The 25599-nt window shown below is 38.9% G+C and overlaps 1 protein-coding gene across 3 annotated transcripts in view; it reads right to left on the bottom strand.

Annotated features, from left to right (window-relative positions):
• The window catches only part of spin (Protein spinster), a 133167-nt gene that overhangs the window by 23852 nt on the left and 83716 nt on the right, over positions 1 to 25599 (bottom strand). For 2 of the 3 annotated variants that reach the window (XM_067776477.1, XM_067776479.1), the window contains exons 2-4: positions 20223 to 20580; positions 11616 to 11942; positions 9167 to 9428 (exon numbers count right to left, since the gene is read on the bottom strand). In XM_067776477.1, the coding sequence (XP_067632578.1) occupies positions 9167 to 9428; positions 11616 to 11942; positions 20223 to 20580 (947 nt within the window). Of the gene's footprint in view, positions 1 to 2655; positions 2918 to 9166; positions 9429 to 11615; positions 11943 to 20222; positions 20581 to 25599 lie in introns of all 3 variants that reach the window. The other variant, XM_067776478.1, reaches the window with a different exon arrangement.

Raw genomic sequence — 25599 nt, 5'->3', positions numbered from 1 at the left:
TGGCAAATACTAGAAGTTTTTAGGACCTTGCTGAATTGCTACCATTCTGCCGCCACTAGTAGCTGGAACCTTGACCTCGCGAGCATAGGACAAGAATACAGAACGTGTTCAACAGTTTCTTCCTACAGCTCGTGCTTTCTACATTTGCTGTTACTGACGAGGCCTAACGTATAAGCATCTAACGCCCTTCTTCTGTTGCCGCCTTTCCTGCTTGATGGATCATATGCAACTCCTGTCTTCTTTTGATTTCTTCCAAACGTATTGGGACGTCTACCACCGCTCCATTTCCAGCTCATCGGCCTTTTCGTTACCTTCTATCCCTTTACGACGGGGAATCAAGTTTAGATGTATGGTCCGGCCTGAGCGAAGTCTTTCCAATGCTTCTTTAAATTCCAAGATACTTCTTGAACTGTTTGAGATTGTTGGCTTGATCGCCGCCTGACTATCAATATATACATATATTGACGCGAATGCAGATTAAACACGCTTCCCGCCATAATTTCTGCTGCTTTCTTCACGGCTGCAGTTTCCACCTGAAAGGTACTGCAGTCATCTAGCAGCCTGTTGGATCTACTTATTTCTTGACCGACACAGCAAACAGCAGACCCGACCACTTTCGTTAATTTGACATCATCCGTATTCACGGGTATAGTATGTTCTTCCATTTCTGCGCCCTCGCGCCAACTCTCCGGCTCTATTGCGGCTCTAAGATCTCTTTCGAATGTCATGTAGTATCTTCGTCTTATAGTTAATGGCGCGTTAGTTTTGGCCATTGGGTCTGATAATCTGCATAGCTCCCAAGTATTTTGTCAAACGTACTTTTTTTGTGGTTGTTTACCAAACTAGGACCCCATAGTAAAGTATGGGCTTGACAATTCCGGGTAAATACCGAATGTGTCAGTTTGGGCGATAGGCCTCACGTGCAACTTAGCATGGACACAGTGCCACGAGGATTTCTTTGCTCCCTCTTCCACATGGAGTTTCCCCGAAAACTTGCTATCTAGTATAATATAAATATTTTGTGCTGTACTTTTCTCGTAGAGCTAGCCCTATAATTTGAGGCTCCAAAATTGCGGGACGTGGCTCAATTTTATGCAACCCCCTAATATTGCTCTAAGCCATTCTCCAATCGTTACATTACGCCACTTGCAACATAGAAGGGAATATCCCATCTGTAGGTGGTGATTTGAAGTTGGGAAAAGTTTTTATAGCCCACTCAATTTTAGTATTTATCCAAATCCTGGTCCTGCTCGCTCTGTATTTGAAGTGTAGTAGACGTTGTTATACAATTATTCAGCATCATCTTCTGATGTGAAGTGTGTGCTGAGTAGTACCTCAAGCGACTCTTCACCATTCCCCGTCGTCCTTTTTTAACAGTCCCTGGACTCTTTCTCCTTTAGATACCACTTTCCTCAGTCTTGCCGTTTCGCTGGAGCATTATAGGCCGCCCACAAACTTTTCCATGAAACCCTCTTTGAACTGCTGATTTCAAGTTAATATATCCTTAGCAGATCTCTATATTCTTCCCAGCACTCTTCGCTTCCCGCAACTTTTGCCAGCTAAAAAATATCTTTAACCTGCATTCTAAGAAGACTCAATGCTCTACTCCACCTTGGCAGCTTTCCTTTTTCCTTGAATCTTTTCAGAGGACGAGCTCCGATGTACGCAGTGATAAGCGAATTTTATAAGAAGTAGTTGCACTCCTCCAACTACTCTACGGTGGTAATCTCTTCAGGTTGTCGCAGTCTTCCTGATACATATTTCTGGGATTTGTAGCACTCCGTCGTCCTAGGGCTTTCAAAGGTTATCCCCTTCTCTACCTTTTTGGATTTTTATTTAACTGGAAGCCTTCTAGAAGGGAGTGTTTCACAAAATTATAAAAATAACAAAGCCACATATGCCAACAATATAACTAATCCAAAATAAAGTATACATTAAGACTACATTATATTGTGGCGAATGTTGACATCACTAGGCTGTTAGTAAATAATCACGCAACAATAAAATCATGAAGCAGCCACACGTAAGTATATACATGTACATTAAAGCGAGCTGCGAATCCTGTGTACATGAACAAATCAATCATAATTTACACACATACATACAAGGCAACGAAGAGATACTCACAAACACATGTAATCATCAGCCGAAGTTCTTACTTACGCATACACACGCATATAACTAATTACCAAGCAGGAGATACAAGAGTTCTAGAAAATGAAACGTCTAGACCTTTGGAAAAATATGCGGGCGAGACAAAAGAGAGTATAAACGCAGCGCAAGCTGAGTAATAATCAGTCAGTTTTGATTTAAACACGGTATTGGTTGTGAAGTATAATTGTGAAGTACTACTCCCAAAGTAATTTAAATAAAGACCAGTGTGCAATACCGAATATTGCAGTTATTTATTCAACAGTTTAGCTATTCGAACGTTAGCAGAAGGTTGGAATAAGCGAAATTTCCCAAAATTCGTTACAATATTAATATTTCGATAACTAAAATTAATAATAATACTATTAATAAAACGTTTACATTTGCAACTACATACATATATACCTACCATTGTGTTAATAACTGTTTGCATTTGTTATTTACAACAACCACCAATGTGTGCTTTTTGGTTTTTTTTTTTAATAAATTTAGATTTTTCCTTACCAATAAAATATCAGCTACAATTGCCCAATTTAGATTCAAAAATAATTGTCCAAAGAACATTAATACATATGATAATATGACATATTTTGTTACTACCAACATCGCAACAGCAATAATTAAGGCGCTACAAAATAGTCCAAAGGCGCATACCAAAGGATCGGCATTGCCCTTATAACGGCCAAGTCCACGTGACAAAAGCGGCCCAAGTGGTACACCAAGTAAACCAGCTATCATTGTTATTACGCCAAAACGGAATGACACGCTGTTAAATTGGCGCGAGTTTCAAGATTTGTAAGTTTAAAATTTGTTTATAAATTAAAAAGAAATTTCGATAGAAAAAAGAAAAGAAGTAAAATAAATATTTAGACAACATTAGAAAGCATTTAAAAACAAAAAGAAAACTTGTTTAGAATAAAAATTTAAATATATTTTAATAGACATTTTTTAAAACAATAAAAAAAAACGTACATTTAAACCATGATACAAAAAATGGAGGTAGTTCCATTTAGTGTGACGTTAGCCACTTGACTTTTATTTTATGTTTATTTTTTATTTTTATTATTTAAGTCAATGGTTTACAAACCTGTGGGGGGACAATGACAATTTCACCAAAAACAAGCTACCAGATTGAAAAATGTTACGAATTTCTCTAATTTTGATGGATTTCATATTAACGAATACGACACAATAACTTTCATAGTTATTTAAAAAAAGAAGAAAAAAAAGGATTTTGCTTTGAAAATATTTTAATACGAAATATCAGCCTAAAAAAGAAGGTTTTTAATAAGTTTTTCGAGCTCCCGAAAATTACTTTGGTGGAAGAAACTTGGATCGAAGTATACAAAGCAAGGGAATATAGCCTTCTTAAGTGTCCGCACGTTTGCTCAGAACATGTTGAAAAAAACATACACGTTTGTCCATTGATGGCGCAAAGGAGGTCCTTATAAACCGACAACGCAATTTCTAAAGGGTTAAGCATACTTAAACGCAATTTTTATGAAATTGAGTGGTTGATAAATTGGCTACAAGTTCACATTTTTTATTTATTGTATAACACAGGCCGACAAAATTTAACCAACAATATTCAGACCCAGAAACCAGACTATATAATTCCGAAGGTTTATGATGCGCTGAATCCAAATCTGTCCTCAGAATTGCTCTACCAGCTCTGGTTTTCGAGGTATCCCAACTTAAAAGTGCAAAAAAACACAGTTTTTGTCCATATTTGAGGTTATGTAGCATTGCAGATGTTTTCTTTCACCAAAATAATAGGCTGGCATCTTTAAGTACAAGTCTTCTTATTGCAAATGGCGTTTGCTCAAATATAATTTTTTTTCGCTGAAATATTGCATTTTGAAATTTTCTTTTTCTAAATTTTCCTACACCTGAAAATCGATTGAGATTAGTCGGTTACTAATTTGCTTGAATTGAGTCTTATTTTTTTTTTTAATTTGTCTCACACCATAAGTGTTCTAACTCACCACACCCCTACACTCTAACCCACGGGTACCAAGTCACACACGGCCCTAACCCCTAGAAACCACCCCTATCATACCGCAAGCAGGCTAACCCACTTAACCCTGGGGACAGAGTCTAGTCGCATATTTTTCTTAAAATAAGTTTTATTTATCTGGATATCTCACAGTACAAGTGGGCTAATCAACTTAACTGTTAACCCATTAACTCCCGTATCCCCTAATCCCTAGAAACCACCCCTCCCACGTTAAAATTTCAAAATGCGATATCTCAGCGAAAAAAAAATGATATTTCAGCAAACTCAACGCCATATGAAAGAAGAAGATGCCAGCCTATTATCTTGGCGAAAGAAAACATCTGCAAGGGTAGATAACCTCAAATAAGGGCAAAAAAGTTGTTTTTCGCACTTTTAGGTTAGGATATCTCGAGAAATTTTGAGGTCAGATTTCGATTCATCCCATCAAAATCCTTCGAAAATATATAGTCCGGTTTCTGTGTCTGAGATGCTGTCGGCCTGTGTAATTCGAGCGTAACACTTAAGGAGGGAATTGTTAAAGAATATTGCCCTGTAGCTCCGCAGGTTAGCCACTAGTTATGAGAGTTCGTTTGTACGTTGTACCAGGCGTCACCTTGGGGCAAGCCCCGCCTATACACATTCTGTGCCCTTTTAGCATTGACATGGATGTGGCGTTTCACAAACGTAACAAATTAAACACCATAAAAAAATAAATAAATGTAAGGCGCGATAACCTCCGAAGAGATCTAAGGCCGAGCTTCTCTTCCAATTTGCGTCGTGCTCCTCATGATTTTCCCTACAAATTTGCCGGACGGAACCTACATGTTTTATGCCGACTCCGAACGGCATCTGCAAGGCAGATGAGTTTTCACTGAGAGCTTTTCATGGCAGAAATACACCCGGAGCGCTTGCCAGACACTGCCGAGGGGCGACACCGCTTAGAAAAATTGTCTTCTAATTGAAAAACCTTATTTCTAAAATTTTGATGTTGCTTTGCCCGGGGCTTGAACCCAGGGCATACGGTGTGGTAGGCGGAGCACGCTACCATCACACAACGGTGGCCGCTTAATTAAACACCATGCCTTGAGAAATATCCGCTGTAGAGGCATGATAATAGGGCCATGCTAGAATAACAGGATTTTTTGTGTCTAGGAGTCAAGTTGCCATAAATTTATGAGTCATTAACCAATGTATGAGTCACTATCCACTATTTTTCAATAAAATTGCATGTTTTACTGTACTCTCAATCGATATGTATACACATAAATCGTGCTAATGCATATTATTATTGTCTCAGATGACCTTTGCATTGTCATCCTGAAGGAAATTTCCATCCCGAAAAACCATAATTTCGCCATAAACAGAAACGGTATGGCAACGCTTCCAACAAAACAACAAACATTATGAAAACTCAAAAATCATTCCGGTCGTGTCTTTACGTGTGAGTGGACGTGCGGTGTCATCCTCGACTCAACGTCAATTTTTTCGGGCTGTTTTATGCACAGAATGTGTATAGGCGGGGCTTGCCCCAAGGTGACGCCTGGTACAACGTACAAACGAACTCTCATAACTAGTGGCTAACCTGCGGAGCTACAGGGCAATATTCTTTAACAATTCCCTCCTTAAGCGTTACGCTCGAATTACACAGGCCGACAGCATCTCAGACCCAGAAACCGGACTATATATTTTCGAAGGATTTTGATGGGATGAATCGAAATCTGACCTAAAAATTTCTCGAGGTATCTCAACTTAAAAGTGCAAAAAACACAGTTTTTGTCCATATTTCAGGTTATGTAGCATTGCAGATGTTTTCTTTCACCAAAATAATAGGCTGGCATCTTTAAGTACAAGTCTTCTTATTGCAAATGGCGTTTGCTCAAATATCATTTTTTTTCGCTGAAATATTGCATTTTGAAATTTTCTTTTTCTAAATTTTCCTACACCTGAAAATCGATTGAGATTAGTCGGTTACTAATTCGCTTGAATTGAGTCTTATTTTTTTTAAACTTTGTCCCACACCATAAGTGTTCTAACTCACCACACCCCTACACTCTAACCCACGGGTACCAAGTCACACACGGCCCTAACCCCTAGAAACCACCCCTATCATACCGCAAGCAGGCTAACCCACTTAACCCTGGGGACAGAGTTTAGTCGCATATTTTTCTTAAAATAAGTTTTATTTATCTGGATATCGCACAGTACAAGTGGGCTAATCAACTTAACTGTTAACCCATTAACTCCCGTATCCCCTAATCCCTAGAAACCACCCCTCCCACGTGAAAATTTCAAAATGCGATATCTCAGCGAAAAAAAAAAAGATATTTCAGCAAACTCAACGCCATATGAAAGAAGAAGATGCTAGCCTATTATCTTGGTGAAAGAAAACATCTGCAAGGGTAGATAACCTCAAATAAGGGCAAAAAAGTTGTTTTTCGCACTTTTAGGTTAGGATATCTCGAGAAATTTTGAGGTCAGATTTCGATTCATCCCATCAAAATCCTTCGAAAATATATAGTCCGGTTTCTAGGTCTGAGATGCTGTCGGCCTGTGTAATTCGAGCGTAACGCTTAAGGAGGGAATTGTTAAAGAATATTGCCCTGTAGCTCCGCAGGTTAGCCACTAGTTATGAGAGTTCGTTTGTACGTTGTACCAGGCGTCACCGTGGGGCAAGTCCCGCCTATACACATTCTGTGCCCTTTTAGCATTGACATGGATGTGGCGTTTCACAAACGTAACAAATTAAACACTATAAAAAAAAAATAAATAAATGTAAGGCGCGATAACCTCCGAAGAGATCTAAGGCCGAGCTTCTCTTCCAATTTGTGTCGTGCTCCTCATGATTTTCCCTACAAATTGGCCGGACGGGACCTACATGTTTTATGCCGACTCCGAACGGCATCTGCAAGGCAGATGAGATTTCACTGAGAGCTTTTCATGGCAGAAATACACCCGGAGCGCTTGCCAGACACTGCCGAGGGGCGACACCGCTTAGAAAAATTGTCTTCTAATTGAAAAACCTTATTTCTAAAATTTTGATGTTGCTTTGCCCGGGGCTTGAACCCATGGCATACGGTGTGGTAGGCGGAGCACGCTACCATCACACCACGGTGGCCGCTTAATTAAACACCATGCCTTGAGAAATATTCGCTGTAGAGGCATAATAGGGCCATGCTAGAATAACAGGATTTTTTGTGTCTAGGAGTCAAGTTGCCATAAATTTATGAGTCATTAACCAATGTATGAGTCATTATCCACTATTTTTCAATAAAATTGCATGTTTTACTGTATTCTCAATCGATATGTATACACATAAATCGTGCTAAGGCATATTATTATTGTCTCAGATGACCTTTGCATTGTCATCCTGAAGGAAATTTCCATCCCGAAAAACCATAATTTCGCCATAAACAGTAACGGTATGGCAACGCTTCCAACAAAACAACAAACATTATGAAAACTCAAAAATCATTCCAGTCGTGTCTTTACGTGTGAGTGGACGTGCGTGTCATCCTCGACTCAACGTCAATTTTTTCGGGCTTTTTTGCGTTGAGTGGAAAAGTAAAATATGGATGTGGCGTTTCACAAACGTAACAAATTAAACACTATAAAAAAAAATAAATAAATGTAAGGCGCGATAACCTCCGAAGAGATCTAAGGCCGAGCTTCTCTTCCAATTTGCGTCGTGCTCCTCATGATTTTCCCTACAAATTGGCCGGACGGGACCTACATGTTTTATGCCGACTCCGAACGGCATCTGCAAGGCAGATGAGATTTCACTGAGAGCTTTTCATGGCAGAAATACACCCGGAGCGCTTGCCAGACACTGCCGAGGGGCGACACCGCTTAGAAAAATTGTCTAGGAGTCAAGTTGCCATAAATTTATGAGTCATTAACCAATGTATGAGTCATTATCCACTATTTTTCAATAAAATTGCATGTTTTACTGTATTCTCAATCGATATGTATACACATAAATCGTGCTAATGCATATTATTATTGTCTCAGATGACCTTTGCATTGTCATCCTGAAGGAAATTTCCATCCCGAAAAACCATAATTTCGCCATAAACAGTAACGGTATGGCAACGCTTCCAACAAAACAACAAACATTATGAAAACTCAAAAATCATTCCGGTCGTGTCTTTACGTGTGAGTGGACGTGCGGTGTCATCCTCGACTCAACGTCAATTTTTTCGGGCTTTTTTGCGTTGAGTGGAAAAGTAAAATAGGCCTCAAGGTTGGCTGCTTGGCTTCCCTCTGGCATTTTGGCGGAGTTAGGAGATGCAATGCCTCCCTGACCTGGAGTTAGGGCGGTTTAATGCACTCCTAATAGGAATCAGTGACATTTGAAAAGTGGCGTGGTTCCATTGAAAAACCTAACCTTATTTTTATATACTAGACAAAATGTAACGCGATATTGTAACATAAAAACGGAATATCTGGCGTGACGCCATAAAAATCAAACGTGTTTTATATACGAACGGGACTTTTACCCATAACGGGATAGTGAAAAAAACATGGCAATAAGCCATATATTGGATTTTCAAATATATATTAATAATTTTGTTACTTGCCATGCTGCCATGAAAAAAAACCAAAAAATTAACATTTCGGCAAATAACGGAATTGAATAAGTGAATTTAGACAACCTGGCAGTATAAGGGCTATTTTAAGCACCTCGCCATACGGCGCTTGCGAATGCAGTGTCATTTATATACAAAAAAAAAAAAAAAAACTTCAAAAATCCCCAAATACGTCAAAAAATTTTGAGTGGAACTACCTTTTTTTACACCATGATTTAAACGCAAATTATTTGCATTTCGTTCGTACGAGCTCTTCATTCACTACTTTTTAAAAAAAAGTGTAAAAAAAGGGGGGGGGGGGGCGTAACAGAGGGACAGTATATCATTTTGCTTTGACTATTTTTTTGCATTTTTTACACATTTGCTGATGATTGCACTTCGCCTTTTCATTCATTTATTAACATTTGTTTTTCGCATTTCATGCGAGTCTTACCAACAAAATATCAGCGACGATCGACCAGCAAAGATTCAGCGTCACTTGCGCCAAAAATATGAATAAAAAGCAGAACGAGGTTGAGGTTTGTGGTGTCACTAGCGCAAAGTAAACCATTGGCGCTGATATGAGTAAACCGAAAGCACATATGTATGGATCACAATTTTCGTGACGTGGTCGTAGACGTTGCGCTAGCATCGAACCCATTGGTACACCAATCAATCCAGCTAACATAGCGATGATGCCAAACTTGTACGACACGCTATATTATTGTTTTTTTTTTTACATTGGACAGGTACATGTTATAACATTTTTGGGTTTGCGTTATAAAATATAAAAAAAAAAATTACTCAGTACAACCCCTAATTTTAAGTATTTATGTGAGGCAGTTTGAAAAATAAATAAAAATTCGGGCTACCTCAAGGGTCGTGAGCCAGAAAGAAGTACTGAATATTAAGCTCGGCCATCTAACAGAAAACAAAGAGAGACAAGATAATGTTTTCGCAGTGCGCTATAAAACTGAGTCTCTTATACCCTAACTTCTCAATCTAAATTGAACCTGTAATAAAGCTATAAAGCTTACCTTCATATGCCACAGTCTAATATGTTTGCAAGCTGGGATAATTTGATGGAACTTACTTTATCATCGGACGAAGGTAGAAATCTGGATGTCGTCGAACGAATCCTCGCCCTATCGAACAACTCTTGGATTTACTGAACAACATAATGCAAACCTTTCTACAAAACAAACCACGATAAGACCTTAAACAATGTAATTTCATCGGTGTTATTACAATATTAATAAGGAATAAGGCCTTGTAAAGCTGGAACAGCTTTAAGTTAGACGGCCGGAATATCACTTACAGTTGGGGAGCTCTTGGAACCACAAAATTGGTACAGTCGAGAATCTCGCAAGATGAAAAACTATCGCTTTGTGGCTCAACGTGGCCCTTAAGTAATTCTAGGGCTGGCTGGACAATCTGGCGGCATAATCAAAAGACGTCATAATATGTGGGAAATATCTATCAATGCTCGGTTCACTGATGAACAAGTGCTGAAGATCGTTCATGTCTCAATGTCCGAGAAATATGAAATATCGAGGGTAAAGCCGAAACTAAATAGAAGAGTAATATTAGCAAAAAGGGATCGCACAGTACATTTGAATTTTTCTGAAACGGCATTATTAATGGAATTTTTCCTCGTGTGAACCAAAATTCCCATCATATAAGAGCATTCATTCACTTCAGTGAGTGACAATTAACCTGAATGCCATTATGAAATATTTGGTATTATACAGTAGTGAGTATGAATGTGAGTGATTGCGACGCAGTGTCACGGCGCCACACATCATCTGGCTCTTAATGTTAATTAAGAGGCGAAAGCGGTCTGAGTGGCTATGAATGAAAACTTATCCGCTACACTTGGCGTCTGTGGCCAACCGCTTCATATTGGTTTTCTCTGCAATCGGAAGGCCAATTCCATTTTATGGGGTCAATTCTATTTCATGGCGGAGTTTACCTCCGGGGAGTTTTGGACCGCGCTTTTTTTCCAATTCGCATCGTTATCCTTCTTAATTTTTCCTAAAAAATCTACGGGAGGGGACCTGCATATTTTATGAAGACTGAGAATCTTATCATGGCAGAAATACATTGGAAGTGTTTTTGCCAAACGACCCGCAAGAAAGACCGCTAAGAAAGACTTTTTTTAAAGATATTGTTTCTAAGTTTTTGATGTTACTTTGCCCAGAGCTTGAACCCAGGACCTTTGGTAGGTGGATCATGCTACTGCCACGCTACCGCTAAAAACGGCATCGACAACTCAGCCTCGTTGCAAGCTGAGAGTGAAGCTTCCAAAACTCCAAAAGGAAACTCCGCATAGTCTTCATGTTGAAGCGTTGTGTGTGTAGATTATAGTGAGAATTAACTATGAAGGCATTCTTCAGTTTCTTCACTTGTCAACCGTATACTTATGCCCACTTGCAGAAAGGAAGTTATATTTTAGCTCAGTTAATTTAATAAAAAATGGCAAAAATGTATGAGTTTAGTCCCTATGGCAGGTTAACTCTGAGTTTAAAATTAACTTGCCGTTCCGCAAGTGGGTTTAGAAGCAAAGAGCATATTAAGAAATTCAATGAGGCTGAATGTCTCGTGGCAGATTGAGTATAGAACTTATGGCCATAGTATACAGCCAACAGACTCAGATGAGGTTTTCAAAATCACAACTTGCAGTTGGAGAACCTCGCTCAAAAATTATTAGTCATCTAACTATCCAGTTTTCTCATCTCGCATTATTTAGCTCGGTTACTGACCAAATGTGCGTAACCTATGGTAACCAATTTTATTTTTCGAAACTGCCTTCTATTGATACTTCATAATACGGGGTGTTTGTCATATACCATTTTTCATGTTTTAACATTTTACTACTCATACATTAAAATAACAGTACTTACTCATTAAGTGACAAATGCTCATTGCCCGTCTGCATTTTGAAGCCTAGATAAATAAATTTCGGTCCCCACCAAGCCAAAGCACCCGTAACGAAAGCGACGCATGTAAAACCACCAGTCGAAAGCATAAACGAACGATTCTTCACCAAATCCTTAATATCCTCTGTATAACTAGTCGGCTCTAAATCATGTGAGCCTTCACTTTCTCCACGTTTGGGTTCTTTCGTTAGCAGTATTAGAGCAACGGCTATTATACCAAGACCGGGTGTAACACGAAGAGCCCAACGCCAATTCTTTGCAAAACGAGCAGTTTCCGAGCCGACAATGTAACTAAAAGAACAGAGAAGTTCAATTTAATAAAAAATAAAAGACTACGTAACATTTATTTATGAAACATACTTATGTACATAGGCATCTCGAAGCAGCAAAAGTATAAAGACACCTACCAAACGACCACGACTACTAAGAAATGACTCCTTTTTAAAAATGAATTTATGAATAATTTAAAATTTTTATACTCAGCTGAGCAGAGCTCACAGAGTACGCCTTCACATATACAACTAAGGGCCACTCCCTTTTAAACCCCTCATTAATACCTTTAATTTGATACCCATATCGTACAAACACATTCTAGAGTCACCCCTGGTTCACTTTTATGGCGATATCTCGAAAAAGCGTCCACCTATAGAACTAAGCCCACTCCCTTTTAAAATACTCTGTAATACCTTTCATTTGATACCCATGTCATACAAACACATTCCAAGGTTACCCTAGGTTCATTTTTCTACATGGTGATTTTCACTTATTTGACAAAGGATGAAGGAAAATCGTTCCAAAAAACCTTACCCTTGGTCTACAATTTGGTCAATATTTCCCAAACGTATGTGATATGGAATTAAAAACCACTTATAAACCATCTACGAAACTCTGCGAAACGAACGCAGCTAAGCTCTCAGCTGAGTATGTAATGTTCGGTTACACTCGAACTTAGCCTTCCTTACTTGTTGTAACTAACCTTTCTCCGGAGATGAGCGTAGGACCTAGGTTGTAGAGCAAATACTCTAATAGCTAGCGCACTTCGGTTCCAATAAAAAACTATAGTATAAATATATCTAGCAGAAGGCAATTGTGAAAAAGTTGTAAACCAACAAGACGCGTCATTGCTCCGGTCTGTTTGTCAACAAATAGATCATCGCAATAAATAAATAAATAAATTGGTTAGTTATTGTGCTCCAAAAATAGCACAATGCAAAAACCTGTTCATATTTAGAAAACATGCCAAAACCAAATGTATTGATACAAGCAAATATACAAAATATTTACTGCACGAAAAAATTAATACACTTGTGCAGAAGGCAATTGTTAAAAAGTTTTACAACAAGACGTGGCTTTGGGCGAGTCTGTTTGTTAACCGATGTTGTTGTTGTTGTTGTAGCGATTAGTTACTCCCCGAAGGCTTTGGGGAGTGTTATCGATGTGATGGTCCTTTGTCGGATACAGATCCGATACGCTCCGGTAACACAGCACCATTAAGGTGCTGGCCCGACCATCTCGGGAACGATTTATATGGCCACATTAAACCTTCAGGCCATCCCTCCCTCCCCACCCCATGAGGAGCTTGGGGTCGCCAGAGCCTCGTCTGTTAGTGAAACGGGATTCGCCGCTCGAAGGTGAGGTTGACAATTGGGTTGGAGAAGCTATATATTGCGCTACACAACGCCTTGAATCCCCTTTGTTAACCGATCGATCACCGCAGTAGTTCGGGTTCGAATTGCACTCCCGAAACAAAAGGATTTGAAGAGATTTACAAGATATAATGTGGTTACCACGTTAACAGTGCTCAACGAATATTGGAATCTAACCCAGAGCACTCCAAGTCTGAAATTACAGAAGGGTTGGAGAAACTGATTGAAATTTGAGCACTCCGAAGAATGCAGCCACACTTTACAGATGACGCAATGACAAGAGTATGACCATTTTATTTTTACAAAAGTGCAGCAAAACCACTTCCTTTGACCGGTGTTATAAGAAGCTGCTCCGAGGATGACAATTTATGCGCTCCCGTAGATAGACCCGGCCGTAACGGGAAGCGATAATATATAATCGGAATAGCTGTCCCTCCTTGTCCTTCTTGATGTAGCGTTGTTTCTATTTGTATTTTTTTGGCTAATTCTCGTTACATACGAAGAAGTTAACAAAAAATTGCACTGTGGAACAAAACAGACCACATATACAAACATCTATTTAAAATAGCTCCTAGAATAAGTCCGTTGAAACATATTTTATATTTAATTACTTTGGATAACCGAGAGATTGACCGGTGTTCTTTCCAATTTCCAATTAAGTAAACTTTGGTTAGTGCCATTGTATTTTTTGTTGAGTCATTCACCTCTGATATTATCAATTCAAACGTGCAAATATGGCGATCGCGTGATTTTTATTGACATTATAAACATTAGACCGATAAGCATAAACCCGAATTTCTTGCTTTTTACTTACTAAAAAGGGATTCGCAAAAGAGGGATTCGCTTTAATGTCATGTTCCAATATTTCAGGTGATAAAATAAAACATGAATAAATACTTGGCGCGATTTGCCTACGAGGAAATTTAGGCAAAACTTCTCTTTCAATTTGAGTCGTGTTTCTTTTTAATTTTTCCTACAAACTGGTGGGACGGGACCTATCTATTTTATGCGGGATCTGCAACAGCAGATACATTTTCACAGAGAAGCTTTTCATATCAAAAATACACTCGGGATATTTGCCAAACCACTGCGGAGAAGTGACATCGCTTTGAAACACTTTTTTTCTAATTAAAAGGGCTTTTTACAAATTTTCGATGTTGTTTTGCCCGGGCTTTAACCCAGGACCTTCGGTGTGAGAGGCGGACCACGCTACCAACACACCACTGCAGCTTGCTGTTTGCATCTGCCATTACACAACACAAAGAGCAACAGCGTTGACTTCAGAATTATGTAGTTTTGATATCACTCCAAAAAGTGCAATACTATACAAATACACCAAACTTTTTAACGTTGCACTATTTTGTTGCTAAATGTGAAAATACACGAATAATACGAATGCTAGTTTCAAAAAGTTGGCGAAACTCAGCGCATTCAGCTACGTCATGCCTTAGTTGTTGTTACAAACATGCATAACTTCAACACATAACTACATACGAAGTATGGGATGTGTGGAAGATAATATATGCGAAAGAAGGCAATTGGGAAAAACTTTACAACAACTACGGCATGACGTAGCTGAATGCGTTTGTAACCATTTCAACTATCGTAGGAGTGCGGGTTCGACTCCCACTCCCGGGAGAAAAGGCTTTGAAGAGATTTACAAGGTATAATCGAAACAGCTGTCGCCTTGTCCGTCCTGATGTCACGTTGTTTAAATTTTTCCCAAATTATTAAATAAAAAAAATGATTAAAAATAAAAAATAAATGTTCATACATTTAAAGCAATACGGGCATTCCCCGATTAATTCAAATAATTTGGAAATTTGAAACTTGGTTTTAAGTAACTCCTCGATGAACTGGAGGCTAAAAATTTAGAGCTTAATTTAGTGGTCGATAACAGCCGATGACGCAATACAAAAAGTTTCGCTAGGAGGCGCACGGACTGAGATATTTAGAAAAATCAAACGGAACGGAGCCAATTTTGGAATTGATTTTTATGTAAGTTCTCATTGAGCTACAAGCGTAAAACTTAACAGATAGGTTAAGACACCGAGAAAATGTAAGAAAAGGAGAAAATAAATATAAAATAAAAAAATTTTAAGCACTTCCTTTATATAAATGGACAAAAATTAGCGAAAAATTTTTCCTTATAAGACATATTCTTGCTAAACTTTGATTTTTAAATTTTGACATAGAAATTGCAAAAATATTTATGAGAAGTAAAAATATAAAGGTGGATTGATTGACTAATAATATCTCCTTTCCTACCTACTTTCCAATCCAAGTAATGTGCGCTCCACTTTTATATTTTTATTTCTCATAAATATTTTTGCAATTTCTATGTCAAAATTTAAAAATTATAGTTTAGCAAGATTATGTCTTTATATAAGGAGACATTTTTCGCTGATTTTTGTCTATTTATATAAAGGAAGTGCTTAAAATTTCTTTATTTTATTTTTATTATTTGTTTTAAACCATTCGGCTTCCAAATTTTAGACTTATCGAACAAGTTAAGCTTACAGCTTAAACCAAATAAATTTTAAAAACAGTAAATTGCGAGGTTTCAATTTGGTACAAAAAAGTTTGAAATATTCCTTTGAAGCCGATAAATAGTTTATAATTAACGTTCACATTTTTATACGTGTAAATAAGTACCTAAATCCCCTCGGAAAATCGATCTATATTTAAGATCTTAGAACTTGTTCTTAAGTTCACTGAGTTAAATTTTTGTGAAACGATCTTTAAATATTTGAAAGTAAAAACTTGCAGGATTTAGTGTGAACACAGATTGAAGTATTGGCAGTTTTCAAAATATGCCCGATTTTAGGGTTAACTAAAATTTTTAAACTCGAAATCATTTTTTTATCGGTCTAATAAAAGTCTGCCGATCACAAGCGCCGGATTGCGTGCTTTCAAATGCTGTCTCACGAAGAAACGAGATGAAGACACAGGGCAAGTCAGAAGAGGTCTGCCGCCAATTGAATGTAATTTTTCGAATAAATTTGAACAATTGATATTTACTTAATTGTGTTAAACCCAATTTATTGCATAAGCAATAATGCATGCTTTATGAATTGATGTTGTTGTTCTAGCAGTGCTTCACAAATTGTCATCAATATCCTCTAACGAGGGTCCGACGAAGCTTGCTGTTTCAACAGGGTTGGACCAGAGTGATAAGGGTGTTAGAGGCCTTGGTTCCACATTGCAATTGAAAAGATGGTTGGTGTCATGAGGGGACACGATACAAAAACTACATGCATTGTGTATGTCGGGCTGATTCTGGACAAGTTAAACTTTAACCTATTACAGTATCCAGCCCCAAATTCCAGCTTTCGCTAACGCTAAAACTCCATCGCCAAAAATATCTAAAACAGTATCAATTGCGCAGAAAAGTATGCAACGGTTACTACCTTGTGGTCGTTAGGAATAAATGCCTAAGTCCTAAGTAAAAGTATAGGATTTGGGCTGTTATTGCTTGTGACCATATTGTACTAAATGTTGCATACTTTTCTGCGGGCTTGATACTGTTTTAGATATTTTTGGCGATGAAGTTTTAGCGTTAGCGAAAGTTGGAGTTTAGGGGCAGATTGAAGTTGAGCTAGAGTGACGCAGGTATCCCTGGGGAGGTTGCTTTCCTCGACTGCGAGTTCAGGGCATTTGTATTTAAGAGCTGGGTTTACCGTGCAATCTCTGGCATAGAAGTCGACGTTTTGTGGATGTCTCTGAGGGCATTTCATGTTTCTTTTCTTCACACGGCTAAACTTTTAACTGCCGGATTTCTACATAGCGCTTACAGAAATGATTTCTTAAGTCTCTGGGTGGTGGACCTCTTCAATCAGATGTATGTTGGGATGCTCGGGTTTCTGGGTATTCAGCAGAAACTGTTTGTTCAGCATTTTATTTCTCTGGTTTGTGGAGAGTATTGTTGTTGTTGCTGTAGCGAGAGTTTACTCCCCGAAAGCCTTGGGGAGTGTTATCGATGTTGATGGTCCTTTTCCGGATGCAGATCCGGTACGTTCCGGTAACAAGGTACTTGCCCGACCATCTCGGGAACGATTTGGTATGACCACATTAAACCTTCTAGGCCATCCCGCCCTCCCACCTCCTACATCCATATGGAACTTGGGGTCGCCAGAGCCTTGGCTGTTAATGAAACAGGATTCGCCACGGGTAGGTGAGGTTCACAATTGGGTTGGAGAAGCTATATATTGCGCTGACAACCATTTGAAATGGTTGCGCTACACAACCCATTGAAATCAGTTTGGTATTTTAGTCGCGTTTGACGACAGGCCTACCTGCCGCGGGTTATGAGCACTTCTTTATCCTTGCCCCAAGTGCCGCCGGCAAGGGAGTTGAGGATTTTGTTAGGCTCTGTACTTCAGGTACAATCGCAGCAGCATACTCGCCAAAATGTAGGTCCTGCTTGAACGTTAAATCCGGTATTGACGTCGGTAGCATAATGCCATCGACTTGGACATCCAATATCGTCGACATTCGCTTTGTGTGCGTTAAAAATAAGGTTGCCGAGGATTTGGTCGGTCCCCAAAACCTTCGGGAGCGTCTTTGTCGTTAATACAACAACAACACCGATGCACTGACTACACAAATAATTTGCAGTCCACCTGTTTAGGCTGGGAGGAAGGGTGGACTTTTCCAAGTACTGTTATATGTTGGGGTTTTTACTTCGGTCCACAATTTATCTGTGTGTTTGATGGCGTTAAGCACGGGGACGGTACTATGTAATTTTTGGAAGCCTTGCTGATCATTTGCAACCTACATGATTGTGCTGAAATAAGGAAGAAGGACATTTTTAAGTGTCTTCGTTACTGGCAATAGGATAGACATGTATTGGCTTCCCTCGTTAGCTTGTTTCCTAGGATTTAGTAGCGGTATCCTCCCAGCCATTTTCCATTTTTCATGGATGAAGAAAGTGGACAGAGACAGATTGAAGACGAACGCCAAATATTTAATTCCAAGGTTTATAAGCATCGCCATGGCGATCCCGTGCGGGCCGACTGCTTTAGACGGCTATTTTAAAACTCTGAATACCGTGAGTGAAGTCCTTAGCTCAATTATAAATCCTTTGCTTCGAGCTTTCGATGGGTGCTCTGTATGAATTTTATAATTCACACCGAAATTCTGTGGTTACTTTTTACGACCTATCAAATTGAATTTACTCAAGAGGTTAATTAGTAATAGTTATTTTATTATCGACTTTGGTTGTCAATTTAAATTTAAATCAATTATTTCAATTCTTTTCACAACTGAATGCACATTTATGTGTGTTTTCGAGTGTGCGTGCTTTTGACACTCAGTGCATTTAATATATTCGAGTAAAATAAAACATACAAAATAAAATTCATCAATTAATAATAGCAATATTAATATTTTTGAGCGGTACATTCGAAGAAACTAAGGCCGAGCTTCAATTCCAATTTGATTTGCATTTCATTTTCCTACAATTTGGCGAAACCTATGTTTTATGCCAACTCCGAACGGCATCTGGGGCCCTATTCATTAACTGTGAGTTTTAAAGTGTACACAAGAAATTGTGTAAACTTTGAAATTCTGATTCTGTAAAGAAAAACTGTGAACAAAAAAAACTCACTGATAAAAACTTCGTGAGTTTTTTGGCAGCCAGTGTAAACTATTGTGACATTCAAAACTCATACGCACTGTTGCGGAATGACTTTTTTGTTTTCATGGCATTTGATGAATATTTTCTCACTGACATAAGACTTTTACATTCAGCGCTCATTCAGCAAAACAATGTGCACAATAATTTACAGAATCGCATGAAAATTTAAAGTGTAAATTGTGTGTCCAAATGAGTTTTCAATGAGTGTACATTTTTCAGTTTTTCACAGTTAGGGAATTGACCCCCTGCTAAGGCAGTTAATTTTCTCAGAAGGGGCGAACTCGGTTGAAAAACTCAATCGTTTCTTCCTCCAACCCGCACTTCCTACAAGGCCGTTCGGATTCGGCATAAAACAAGTAGGTCCCGTCCCACCAATTTGTAGAAAAAATGAAAAGAAGCACGACGCAAATTGGAAGAGAAGCTCGGACTAAAATCTCTTCGGAGGTTATGGCGCCTTGCATTTATTTATTTATTTTAAGGTTGTAAGGCCTGCACATGATCGTCAACACCTTGCAGCTCCGCGCTGCGTTCCACGTCTTTCCTGCATAATCAATCATATGCAACTCTCGCCTTCTTTTAATATCGCCCAATCTGACATCTAGGGAAGAAGCTTCCTGGGATGCGCCCTTTTTAGCAAGCTCCTCCGCTTTTGAAAAAAATAATATTTTTTGGGGTTTTGGGGAGTGTTTTGGCCGAAAAATTTACCCTTTCGGCACTTTTTTTCGCAGACTCGAAAATTATTTTTTTGGGTATGCGTAGTGGAACTTTTTTCCTGAGCCCATATTCTATCGAAAAATCGATGGCGTGATATCGGTTAACTTTCATCCATACAAATCGACCCAAGTTAATAAATATCCATTCTTCCAGCTGTAAAGTACCCTGGTACTTTCAACTTTTTAATGTATTTTTCTAAATGTTTCGGCTGAGTGCAAGATCATCTCATTACCTATAGCAAAAGTAAACCACAGAATGTGGTTAAAAAACTGTATCTCAGACTTTTTTCCGAAAAACGCCCTATGCATGGAGAACGTGTCCTAAATAATGCTAAAGTAGGGCATTCTTGGAAACAGATAGGGCGTTCCTCAACCGAAAGCCGATATAGCATATTCTAGAATCAAATTCAGCCAAAATAAGCTGACCCAGCCATCAAAGCTTTTTAGTGATAACTTCGAATATCCCGCTTAATGTGGTAGTGGGACTGATTTGGAAGACCGCTGTATGTAATATATAGTACAAATATTTGAACACTGTATTATATTGAAATATATTTTATTTCCATAAACTTACCCAAGTCCTGAGCCCACAGGTATTGCAAAATAAAATAACGCCAACATTTTTGAACGCATATCGTGTACGAATAAATCCGAAATAATAGTTGGTGCTATTGTACTATACGAAGCTTCACCAATACCCACTAAAGCACGAAATGCGATGAAACCACCAAAACTACCCATAAATGAGCCCAGCAATGTTGTTGTAGACCAAAGTAAGACCCCAATGGCCATAATCCAACGACGCGAATAACGATCACCAAGATAACCAAAAATGGGCGCACAAATCATATAAGAAAGTACAAAAGCGGTCTGTAGAAGACCACCATCGTCATCACCTATATTGAAATCATCTTGTATATCTGTTAAAACACCTGAAATGAAAGATAATGTCAACGAATTATTCAATAACAAAACAAAACTGCAGGATTTTTAGATTTACACTGGGATAAAAAATAATTCACATTCAATTCAAAAATTCTATTTTTTTTTTAAATTGCAATGTTTGAGTTGCAGTTTTATAAACTGAACATTGCTAAAAGTTAGAATTTTAGTACCTAGCATGGTTCGAAACAAATGATCTAATAATATGACGCTGATTAATTAGAGAATCTATAACAAACTCATACGGCATACATATAACCTTTTACATTTTACTTTTTTGAGTTAAGGAAAGAGTGCCCAAAGGTAAGTTATACGAAAAAAGTGAACAACGTTCCCTTAAGGGATTTAAAATTTGGGTGTTTTTTGAAGTAAAATACCTTAGAGTACTCATAAAACGTGCTTGAATTCCGAAAATGTTTGCGAAGAAACCTGATACCTACCATTGTTGGTATGTTATACTAGAATAACTCTAATAACACTTTGATAAATACGCTAATATACATTCATAGTAGATCGCTCAATTTTGAGAAAGAAGCACGATTTTTCTATCCGAACATGACTTTAACAACCTTGAGGCCTCACAAGCATTACAGTTGGTCCACAAGTAGTTGTAGCAGTGCTGACGCTTATTATGCTTCATAATAATTTTCGGTTTGTTCGATATGGGAGGAGTGAATCAAGTCTGGTATCCACTATGGTTTTTTTATACGATGAAGCGAAGCGGGTGGTGACATAACTAGGACTGCGTAAACAAAAAATCGGAGAGGGTTTATAATATAGACCAGTGATGCACAACGTGGGCAAAGCTTCGAGTATAAACGCAACTTTTTATGTAGTAGTATGCGTTTACATGAGTGCATTGTGAATTCATACAAGTGAAGAGCCATAAATCGCCCAGTTGTGTTTCAAAACAGCTTTTCTTTTAAATGTGTATACAGAAAATCGGACTACATATTGATTTTCATTTCTAAAATCTAGTTATTAGATAAAATATGAGCAGCCAGTTAAGCAAACATTTTAAAATATGTAAATAGTGCAATATACCAGTCGTTTAAAAAAATGTTTGAAAACCACTATTGACCTAATTATATAAGTAATCGAACAGCGGTCGAACAGGTGATCCAGGCTGTTTACTATTGTGAACGTTTTTTCAGACATTCGCCATTTGTATGAACTCACAATGCATGAGTGTTTGAACATAGAGTTCACGCATGAAATGTTTACTGCTTGAAGTACAAGTGTTTGTATGCACAAACAAAATTGAATGCCTGTTGGAACTCACGACAGCTCGAAGAAATGGAAAGAAGGAAATACGGAAATGAAACAACAAGAATTAATAAAATGTAATATAAAAATGTTTAAGTTTATTTAAGAAGAAAACCCGCATATACGAAGATATATGCGCATCAAAAATCTATATAGTAGATATAATAGATAAAAATGTTCAATATTACCCGTATCTTGATAGCTACCTTCGAACGCTGTCTCAATTGGAGTCGTCGTGAAAGTAGACTACCTCTTTGCAGTTAAGCGCAGCGTTCACGTATCCTAACTTCGAAAGAGAACCACCGGTGGATTTCCAACAGCAGTGCAGCTTTGTGGCTTACATCTTCAAATGAAGATACACCAGTGGTTCCCAACTATTGAAGGCGTTTGGCTTCAACAACAAGCCAAAACTGATTGACTGCTTGCTTGACTGATTTTGTCGCTGTGCTCACACGACATCTAGGTGGACGCCGAATAGTTTTCCGAAGCTATATGAAGTTCTCGAGTGCATCACTGATATAGACATGCATCGCTATAATCAAATTGGTCATTCGGTAGCAAATTGCATTACACCTACTTTTTAGTGAATAACTTGAGTAAGTAATTTGATAAAGAGGCAAACAATATCAAAGCCTATCTAAAAATACAAATTGCCACCAGAAATAAGTAAATACATATCACCCACCACGAAAATTTCTCTTAAAACATCCCCTTTAATACATTAAAAACGATTAGTTTTCAAGTGCACTCTACTAGCAGATGATTAACTTTTGGTGAGGGGTTTGGTAAGAACATTGTTAATTGTTGATATTTGCAAAAGTGATAAGTCATACAAGTGAGTGCTAAAAGCGCCACTTATCACCATGTCAGTTCGATCTTCAAAATAGATCACATGAATAACAAATCAGAATATACGCATAGATAAGCAACAAAATGAAGACGACGAATGAAACACTCCCTGTAGCAATTTGAAGTATAGCCGAGTTGAATCGAGCAAGTACGAAAGATTTGGAACTATAGTGATATATAATACACTTCCACCTTGCGCACTTGTGTGTATTGAGCTTAGTATGCAATTGAAAATATTTGGATTTTTCAAATGCATAGTAGGCGAGGTGAAAAAATAATTTAGTTTGAGTTTTGGTAATTGGAATTGAAGGTGATCGAATGTGAAGTATCGTTGTTCATCTTATATGTAAATTAATAATCAAATTTTAAAAAAATACATTTTAATTATTAAATAAAATATTAATATAAATAATTATAAAATATACGTGTATGTGTGTTTTAATTAAAGCGTATTTGTGTGTAATGGTGCATAATTGCACGTAAGAAGACATTCCATTTATGGAGTCTTTATATGGCGACCGTGGGCCGGAGCCTTACAATAAGAAAAAACAAAACGAAAAGCGGAACGAAGAGAAATACTAATATTAATATACTAGCCTTTACCCGCGGCCCCGTCCGCAAGGAGAAAATGAAATATGTGGGCTATTCACGTTAGCCTGCTTATAAAGTTATCTGTTTAAAATTTTTTTTCTGTCTAATGCATTTTATTTTTGTAATTGAGTAAAAAAAAGAACTTTATGAGCTGATAACCTGATAGGATCCCAAAAGGAAAACGAAATTATCCAGAAAAAGCCACGAAATGACCCCGACGCTATCGCGGACGGATCCCGAAAACCATCCAGAAACGCCCCGGAAGTGTTTCCAAAAGTAGTCCCAAAAAACCCGAAATGACAACGACACGATTCTAGACTTATCCAGATAACCACACAGAAATGATGCCTGAAGGGTACCAAATTGATCCCGAAATAGTCCCGAAAAAGTTCCGAAATTACCCTGACGGGCTCCCGGACGGATCTCAGAAACCATCCAGGAAATATCCAGGAAGGGTCCCTAAATTATCCCGACTAACTCCAGAAAAAGTTCCGAAATGGCTCCGAGGGGATCCACGATGGATCGCGAAAACCATACAGAATGATTCCGGAAGGATTCCAAAATGATCCCGAAATAGTCCGGAATTGACCCAGATGGGATCCCGCACAGATCCAGAAATGATCCCGGAAGGGTGCAAAAACTATCCCGGAAAAGTAACAAAAAATCCCGAAATGGCTCCTACGGCATCCCGGACGGATCCAGAAATGATCTCGGAAGGGTCCCCAAATGATCCCAAAATGGTCCCGAAATGACCCTGATGGATCCGGAAACCATCAAGAAATTATGCCGAAAGGGTCCGAAAATGATCCCGAAATAATACAGAAAAAGTCACGAAAAGACCCCTAGAGGATCCCCAAATGATCCCGTATTAGCCCCGGAAAGGTCCCGAAATAACCCCGACGGGATCCCGGACAAATCCCGAAAACCATCCAGAAATGATGCCGGAAGGAATCCCAAATGATTCCGTAAAAGTCCCGCATTGATTCCGACGGGATCCCGAACGGATACCGAAAATCATCCAGAAGTGATGCCGGAAAGGTCCTCAAATGATCACCTAATAGTCCCGAAATGACCCTTAAGGGGTCATGGACGGATCCCATAAACCATCCAGAAATGATCTCGATATATTCCCGAAGAAGTCCCGAAATGAACCTGACGGGATCTCGAACGCACCCCTAAATGACCCTGACGGGATCCCGGACAGATCCCGAAATCCATCCAGAAATGATCTTGGGAGGGACCCCAAATGATCCCGAAATAATACAGAAAAAGTCACGAAAAGACCCCTAGAGGATCCCCAAATGATCCCGTATTAGCCCCGAAAAGGTCCCGAAATAACCCCGACGGGATCCCGGACAAATCCCGAAAACCATCCAGAAATGATGCCGGAAGGAATCCCAAATGATTCCGTAAAAGTCCCGCATTGATTCCGACGGGATCCCGAACGGATACCGAAAATCATCCAGAAGTGATGCCGGAAAGGTCCTCAAATGATCACCTAATAGTCCCGAAATGACCCTTAAGGGGTCATGGACGGATCCCATAAACCATCCAGAAATGATCTCGATATATTCCCGAAGAAGTCCCGAAATGAACCTGACGGGATCTCGAACGCACCCCTAAATGACCCTGACGGGATCCCGGACAGATCCCGAAATCCATCCAGAAATGATCTTGGGAGGGACCCCAAATGATCCCGAAAAAGTCCCGCAATGATTCCGAGGGGATCCTGATCGGATACCGATAACCATCCAGAAGTGATGCCGGAAAGGTCCTCAAATGATCACCTAATACCAAAATGACCCTGACGGCATCCCGGACTGATCCCAAAATCCATCCAGAAATGATCTTGGGAAGGTCCCAAAATTATCCCGAAATAGTCTCGGAAAAGTTCAGAAATTACCCTGACGGGTTCCCGGACGAATCCTGAAAGCCATCTCTAAATGATCCCGAAAAAGTCCCGAAATGACCCTGACTGGACCCCGAAAGGATCCCGAAAACTATCCAGAAATGATGCCGGAAATGTCCTCAAATGAACACCTAATAGTTCCGAAAAGACCCTGACGGGATCCCGAACGGATCCCTACAACTATCTAGAAATGATGCCGAAATGGCGCGCAAATGATCCCGTATTAGTCGAGAAAAAGTCCCGAAATGAACCCGAGGGGATGCCGGACGAATCCCAAAAACCAGCCAGAAATGATGCCGGAAGGGACACCAAATGATCCCGAAAAAGTCCCGCAATAATTCCGACGGGATCCTGAGCGGATACCGAAAACCATCCAGAAGTGATGCCGAAAAAG

Source organism: Eurosta solidaginis, chromosome 3, assembly GCF_040869045.1.
Source record: "Eurosta solidaginis isolate ZX-2024a chromosome 3, ASM4086904v1, whole genome shotgun sequence".
Lineage (NCBI taxonomy): Eukaryota > Metazoa > Arthropoda > Insecta > Diptera > Tephritidae > Eurosta > Eurosta solidaginis.
The sequence above is the reverse complement of the archived record's forward strand: the minus strand, read 5'-3'. Positions and strand labels throughout refer to the sequence as shown.